The sequence below is a fragment of the Heterocephalus glaber genome, unplaced genomic scaffold (genome assembly GCF_053883595.1).
Source record: "Heterocephalus glaber isolate CG9 unplaced genomic scaffold, H.glaber_assembly_v1.0 deba00001745, whole genome shotgun sequence".
NCBI lineage: Eukaryota > Metazoa > Chordata > Mammalia > Rodentia > Bathyergidae > Heterocephalus > Heterocephalus glaber.
Genome location: NW_028258451.1, coordinates 1,083,366 through 1,090,521, shown reverse-complemented (window position 1 = coordinate 1,090,521; position 7,156 = coordinate 1,083,366). Strand labels below are relative to the sequence as shown.

Here is a 7,156-nt window from a genome sequence, read left to right as displayed (position 1 = left end):
CCTAACCTGTCGATCAAGGAGATGGAGAACGCATGCGCAAAAACCACCTCCCAAGCCCTGTACCTGGGACCAATCAGGAAGTGCTATCTTCAATTCTTCTAGGAGAAAATCAACCAGGTTTTTGATGGGTCGGCCCGGATCTGACGTCAGAGGGGGAACACAAAAGATGGCGCAGCGAGCCTCATGGTCCCTGCGCCACACCCACGCCGCACCTTTCTTTATTCTTTCCACACCTTTATTAAATGTAAAACCTCGCTAGCGTTTGCACGTTCTAGTCCAAATTCTTTGTTCAGGACAAGAACCTGGAAAGAATCCCAGGGAAGAGCCTATGAGCCCCAGAATCTGGTAACACTTAATTTTATCTTGAGTTCTCGCTAAGCCATTAAATTGCTCAGGCTGATCTTGAGTTAGCGGTTCTCCTGCTTCAGCCTCCCGGAGCGGTGGGTTTACAGGTGTGGGACACCATTGCTGGCTTTGTCGACTTTTTAAAAGGTGTTTTCTGAAATTCCTTCGTGGGTTTTAGAATGTGATTGATTGATTGATTGAGTTACTTTTGCAATGAGGTGTTTCTATGTAGTGCAGGCTGGGCTGGAACTTGTGATTTCACTGCCTCAGCCTTATCTGTGGCTTTGTTTCCAGCACACGAAGCTCACTTAGTTCTCTCAGTGCGGCCGGTGAGTCTCAGGAGGTCTGCAGCTCTGGAGCTCTGTCGGTCCCTGGCCGAGGCGTCACTCAGTGTCCCTGGGGATGGCTCGGGGCGAGGACGCCAGGGCAGCATACACACTGGGCTCGGCTGGGAGGGCCCCGGGCCGGGAGGGAGGAGGCGCCGCTGTGCCCCGTCCGAGCGTCCAGCTGCACAGCTGGGCGTAGGTCACGTCCTGGGGACCCTCAGGGGCTGCAGCCTGCGGGAGAGGGGGAGGGAAGCTGCGTGTTTGGCTCTGGGGAGGCCTGGGGCCTGGGGCCTGGGGCCTGGGGGCGCGGGACCCACCTGAGCGTCCGTCTGCCTGTCCTCCCCTGCCTGTCCATCCTTGGTGTCCAGGAGCTCCCCGGACGGGGCCGCGGGAGGGGCGGCCCCTCTGCCCCTGGGTGCTGCGTGCTTCACCTGGGCGTATACCGCTCCCTGGGGGTCTTCATCAGGTGGGCTCTGCAGCAGGGAGACAGAGGCAGACGGGGTCTGCTTGGTTCCCGCTGCCTCCTCCAGCCAGCTTCCCACTCGGTGGCAGAGGGATCCTTCAGAAATTAAACTAGACTCTGTCCCTGCCTCAGGGGACTTCAGGGGCTTCCCGAGGCCTCCGCGGGTCTGGCCGCTTCCTTCCTGCAGTGCTGGCCTCACATCCTAACACTGAGCCTGGTCCCTGGGCTCCAGGGCATGGGGGGCTCCTCAGGGGTGTGGGGGGCTCATCCCCTCAGGGTCCTTCTGAGGCCCAGGAGCAGATGCCAGACAGACAGAGATGAGGGCCAGGAAGGGGACAGAGGGAGGGCACCCCGAGGTCACAGAAAGCCAGCAGAGGGTGGGGTCACAGCAGGCAGGAGGCCAGGGCTCCAGAAGGGAGGGCTCAGCCATGAGGTCCCTGAGAGCTGAGGCCTGGAGGACAGAGCAGTGTCCCTGGACTAAAGCAGTGACAGGAAGTCCCTGTGCCCTGCAGGGGGACAGGGCCTCACCCAAGCGTCCAGCTCCACCCCGTCCTCAGGCGGTGAGTCGTTCACGGCAGCATCTGCAGGGACAGAACAAGGGGTCCCCTCCTGCCCAGAGTCCCTGGGGTCTCTCGGCCCCGCAGGCCCCAGCCCCGGCCCAGCTGGGGACACAGATCCAGGGAGCCGTGCTGAGGTCCCCAGGCTGTGTGGAGGCTCAGTCTGACTCCCAGCCCCTGGGATGCTGAGAGCTCGGGGTACCCCCCACCCTGCCCCTCTCCCTCTCACAGAGGTTTTCTTCCTGGGTGGTGGCGGCTGGGCCGGAGCTGGGGAGACAAGGGGTGTCAGGGCCGTGGGGGTGGCTGGCGGGCGTCCGGGTCCCCGGGCAGGAAGTACCTGTTCTGCAGGCCTCCGTGCTGGGGCACTGGGCCCGTGGCCCCCACAGGCCGTGGGAAGTCAGCCTCTCTCTGGGCTGGGGATGGACAGAGTCTCACCAGGAGGCTCGGAACCACCACGGCCAGGCCCCGTGGGGAGGAAGGAAGCCTTGGGCCTCACTGACCAGGGCGTGAGTGCGGGTGAGGAGGGGAAGCTCAGCGCACACCCGAGACTCCTGTGGGGATGAGGCCGGGCCGGGGTGCTCTGCTCTGGACTCCGAGCTGGGCTCTGAGGGGATCCTAGGCTCTCTGGCCCCCTCAGACTGGGTTTTAGCCCGTGCCCTGAGCCCAGCCTGGCTTGGACCACGGGGGACCCACAACCCCCCGAGGCCCAGCTCACCTGTCCCCACTCACCCGCCTTCCTGCTTTCGCCCTGACGCCAGTGTCGGAGGACGAGGAGGAGGAGGAGCAGCAGCAGCAGCAGGACGGAGGCCACCGAGGCCCCGATCAGAACCTTCAGGTGCCTTCCCAGTCCTGGGCAGAGTGACGGAGTCGGGGAGGGAAATGTAGCCATGAATTTGTGAGTGAGGCGCAACACCACTCAGTGAGGTTTACTATGTGCCAGGCACATGCTGGGTCTTTGCATTCCTCAGCTCAAACTCAGTCCTGCAGTGTGTCCTTGCCACCCTCACCCAGGCTTTTACAGATGAGGAAACAGGCTCAGAGAGGGGAATCAGCTGCTCTAGGTCATCCAGCAGGAAGTGGCAGAGCTGGGGACTGAACCCGGGAGTCTGCCTTCCACCCCTGTTCTCCCCAGAGCTGAGCTGGAGGGAAGGAGCCTGATGCCTGCTGTGGCCCCGCGCCCCTCCCCGCACAATGTCACTGGCACTGCACAGAGGGCACAGGACCACTGTAGCAGATGACCCCACCCAGCACTACTGGGGTGAGTGGCACCTGCTTCTTGCTTTCCATCAGTCAGCTGCATTGTTTATATCAGGAGTCAGACTGAAGCTCTATGTGACTCAAATGGGCATGTCAGATAGCAGACTGAGTGAGTATAGCCCCTCCCCAAATGGCTGCCATAGAGGCCTAAGTCCTGGTCTGTGAAGTGGCAGGACTCTGCTCAGTTATGTGCAACTGAGGTCAGTGTGACCCCAATTAAAATCCTTTCCCCTGAATTATGGCTTCTCACTGACCTGATGGGTTGCTTGCTAATTGCACCTGGTCCCAATATCAGTTTGTGCTATCCAAGCAAGATAGCAGTGTCTCCTCCCTTACAGCCCTGCTTGGTGCCATCATGCCAGATGTTTGGCCTTATATCATTAGATGTCTTCAAAACATACCCTGCTCACTTTCTTCCCATGCTTGTAACCAGTAAATCCTGGCTGTCCTTGGGGGCCTTTGTCTTTGCTGCCCAAAGCAGCCCCGATCAGCCCCAAGACCCAGCTCTCTCTCTATGTCTTCTTTCTTCTTTATTCATATTAGCTTTGTGTTATAGTGGCTCACAGGAGGCCAGGACCGGCTGCAGGGGTCTCTGGTGTCGTCCTTTTTCCTGCTCCCTACAGACTGTGCAGGGTGGGGTCCTGGAGGCTTCCCTGGGAGGCCTCCCTTCCAAAAGGTCACAGCAAGGTCAGCACTGGGAGGAACTTGAAGGTCAGGGCCAGGCCCCTCCCTTGCACCTGGAGAAACTGAGGTCCACACTGGCGGGCCTGGCCCAAGGCAGCATGTCCAGGGAGGCTGCAGCGGCCTCACAGCTCAGCCCCTGCCACCGGACCCCTTCCCCCAGCAGAGCCCTCACTCACCGTAGCCAGCCTGTTTTCCTGACTTTGGGGGGCTGTGTGGCTGATCCTCAGGCCCTCCTGGGTGGGCTGGGGAGGTGAGGGGCTGGGCTCCCTGCTCCCCATTTCAGCTGCTGCTCCTCCCCCAGGCTGGACCCCAACATCTCCCTCTGCCTTCACCCATCCCTCATGCAACCCTGACTCTCAGCCCTGGGGACCTGGGTTCCCCACATCTCTGCCGGATCCCCAGTCCCCTGGACACAAGTGGAGCTGAGGCTGGAACCAGGGTTGACATGGTCTGAGTCCCCAGGCAGCCTAGACATGGGACACTCGGGACAGGGGCCCTGGACTCACCTGCTGCAGGGCTGGGTCCTGAGAGTGGGGGGATGGGGCCCCCAGAGAATCCTGGGAATGGGCACAAGAGGACACGGTCCCTGGGGACCTTGTCTCTGCTTACTCTCCTCTGCCCTGTGGCCTCAACATGACTCTCCCACTCCCCACCTGGAACCTTCAGGATTCCAATGATGGCAATGAAAATGACCATGCTTGGGAGGACCCCATTGGCTTTCTGCCCTTCTAGGGCTGAGTCCCCCTCCAGATGACCCCCCATGGGCTTCCTGGACAGCCCTGGGGGGAGGAGGACCTGGGCTGAGGGGCTGCTTCCTGCCACAGCCCTGCCCCCCCGTCCTGCCCTGGGGGTCTCCCTGTCTCTCACACCTGGTGTTCTGCTTGTGTCTAGCTGTCCCCCCAAAGCCTCACGCAGTCATAGGTGGGGCTTCTTCAGAGGTGGCTGGATCTAGTGTGTGACGCTAGGATTGAGAGCATGTGATTAATGAAGTAGTCCACTGATTGGTTTGGTACCCACCCTAAGCCAGGTAGCTTAGGTAGACTATCAAACGGGCAGAAAGACACTGCTGTTGTCACTTGCAGGTGTCTTGGTCACTTTGCTGCCCACTGCCCACCATGAACTGTTTCTCCTCTGTGATGCCCCTCTGCCATGGAGCCAGCTGATTATGGACTGAAACCTCTACAAACAGAGCTAACTAAACCTTTCCTCCCTTAACTTTGTGAGTTGGGTATTTCATCTCAGCAATGAGAAAAAGTAACTAGGACACCTGGGGACTGTGAGTCAGGAGCTCTGTGTCCCTCGTCCTCTCTCTCACCTGTGGCTGTCCTGAAGAAAAGGCTCCCCCCAAACTGCTTCGTGGCCAAAAATTGAATCAAACAAGCCTGGGGCTTCCTCACCTGAGACCAGGAGCTCCAGGGTGTCACTGGGCTCCGACCACACCTGGGGATTGTTCCTGTCATAGCCGTAGCATCTGAACATCCACCTGTGGCCAGCGGTCACAGGGCCCACAGGGAACAGGGCCTGGAACTGCCCACTGGGGCCTCGCTGTGAGTCCAGGGTCCAGGAGAGCCCATCTTCTCCTTCCTGAGTCAGAAGGAACTTGCCAAATCTTAGCCATGAGCCACACTGGAGGGTCACGGTCCCTCCTGAGGTCACTGCAGGGCTGGGCAGGGCTGAGAGGCTGGGTTTGCTGTAGGCTCCTAGGAGAGCAGGAGGCAGCATGTTACATGGACTCACACCTCCCCCACTGTCCCCAGGGCTGGGCCGTGAGGGCGACACCCCTGAGAGCAGACCCCTTCCTGAGGGCAGAGCCTGGGGCCGGGACCCCGAGAGCCCTCTCACCTGTCACCACCAGCTCCAGGGGCTCACTGCGCTCTGACCAGCCAGCAGGGCTGCGATAGTAACAGTGATATCGCCCTGCATAGTGCTGTGTCATGGATCCTATGAAGAACTTGGCCTTGTTCCTGGGCTCCAGTTGGGCCTGTCTGTCCCAGGGCACTGGGATTCCCTCGTAATCTACATGGTACTCCTGGGCCTCCAGGCTCCCCTCACACCAGAGGGTCACAGGCTTCCCCCATGGTATCACAGGTCCTGGCTCAGCCCAGAGCCTGGGGGTGGGGAGGGTCCCTGCAGGGAGTCACAGCTGGGGCCCAGGCCCTTCCTCCCTGCTCAGATCCCAGCTCTCAGCCCCGGGACCCTCCAGACCTCCCCAGCACCAGCCCACACCTGCTGTTCTCCCTCCCCACTGCCCAGGGGTGGCCCCTTGTCCCCAGGAGGAGGAGGGACCAGCACAGCTGGGGACACACTCACCTGCCTGCCCTCGGGTCCTGGGGCCCAGACTCAGCCCTGGAAGAGAGCTCCCTGTGAGAGGTTGGCCCTGGAGCCTGAGCAGGTCCTCTCCTCCCCGGAGCCTCCTGAGCCCCTGGTCTCCTGATGGACCAGGGCTGGCTGTGGGGTGGGTTCCCGGGGCCCCTCCCAGAGCAGGGCGTCCCCTCCCCTCTTCCAGTCTCACCCAGGCAGAGCAGCGCCGTGAGGCTGGGGGTCATGGCTTGTCACACTCCCCCTGTCCATGTAGCTTGAGAACACAGTGCCTGGCAGGCAACACACACAGGGTGTGACTACTTCTAGGCTGGGCCTCCCAGTCACAGGGTTGTCACGTCAGCAGCTCACAGGAAGGGGAACTGCCTGCCTAAGGAGCCTGGCTGTGGTTTGCCCAAGGGTGGGGCAGGGCAGGCCCCTGGTTCTCTGCATACTCTTCACATAGAAACCAGGTCTCCCCTGCCCCATCTGCTGTCTTCCTGATCTGTCCTCACCTCACCAAGGCCCAGCACACAGCAGCAAGTACACCTGAGCATTCCTGCACTGCCCCTCCCGGGTGGGGGTGCCAAGGGCCAGTCCTTCCTTGCAGGGCCTCCCCATGGCCTCCTCCTCCCTCAGCCCATCCACTGTACACCTCGGTGGTCCTCACCCTGGCCATTGTCTCCCACCCTGGAAATGTTCTGGGTTCCTGCTGCAGGTGATGCTGAGCAGAGACGTGCTGAGCCCTGAATGTGCCATTCACCGGAGCTGCATCCTGGAGTGGGAGCAGAGTAGATACAGGAAGACATGGTGGGGAACAAAAACTACATGGTGGAAAACCTGGCTCTCCTCCTGGCTCAGGCTGTGGGTTTCTTCTGCTAAACAGTCCTCTTAGTACAGTTAGAAACAAAGGAGCTGAGTGAGTCGCTGGCTTCCCTCCATCTAACTGTACACAGCATCCAATGGTTATTCCTGCTTCCATTATCCTAAGAGAGGTAGGAAATGAAATAACAAAAGCCTAGGAGATCGCTGATGCTCTCGGCCAGAGCACAGGCACATTGGGTAATTCAGTGGGAGGCTAGAGCAGAGGTATCTGGCCTTTCAATTCTGAAAGCCTGAGTCACTAGCCTCTCTTTTGCCTGCTGCTGGTGCTGCATTTCACCTGTGTGCAGTGCCTTTCTGTCACCTTGGCATCTTCCTTGGTCTGTGTTTGTGGGCCTGGACTG

At 60.1% G+C, this 7,156-nt stretch overlaps 1 protein-coding gene across 13 annotated transcripts; it reads right to left on the bottom strand.

The window, feature by feature from the left end:
* Window positions 1-213: 213 nt before the first annotated feature.
* Window positions 214-6,286, bottom strand: LOC106007604 (leukocyte immunoglobulin-like receptor subfamily B member 4). 13 transcript variants are annotated; one of them, XM_021246142.2, is made up of 11 exons: window positions 6,145-6,284; window positions 5,943-5,978; window positions 5,475-5,759; window positions 5,030-5,332; window positions 4,139-4,189; window positions 2,421-2,540; window positions 2,029-2,104; window positions 1,921-1,958; window positions 1,663-1,715; window positions 989-1,144; window positions 214-902 (listed from the first exon to the last, which is right to left on the bottom strand). In XM_021246142.2, exons 1-11 carry the CDS (start codon window positions 6,176-6,178, stop codon window positions 729-731), a joined length of 1,326 nt encoding a protein of 441 aa, XP_021101801.1. In that variant the 5' UTR covers window positions 6,179-6,284; the 3' UTR covers window positions 214-728. The 13 variants fall into 13 exon arrangements, with proteins under 13 accessions (XP_021101801.1, XP_087057148.1, XP_087057144.1 ...); XM_087201022.1 differs by having other exon boundaries at window positions 1,921-2,104; window positions 2,407-2,540; window positions 5,475-5,573; window positions 6,145-6,286; XM_087201018.1 differs by having other exon boundaries at window positions 1,921-2,104; window positions 2,407-2,540; window positions 6,145-6,285.
* Between the last annotated feature and the right edge of the window lie 870 nt (window positions 6,287-7,156).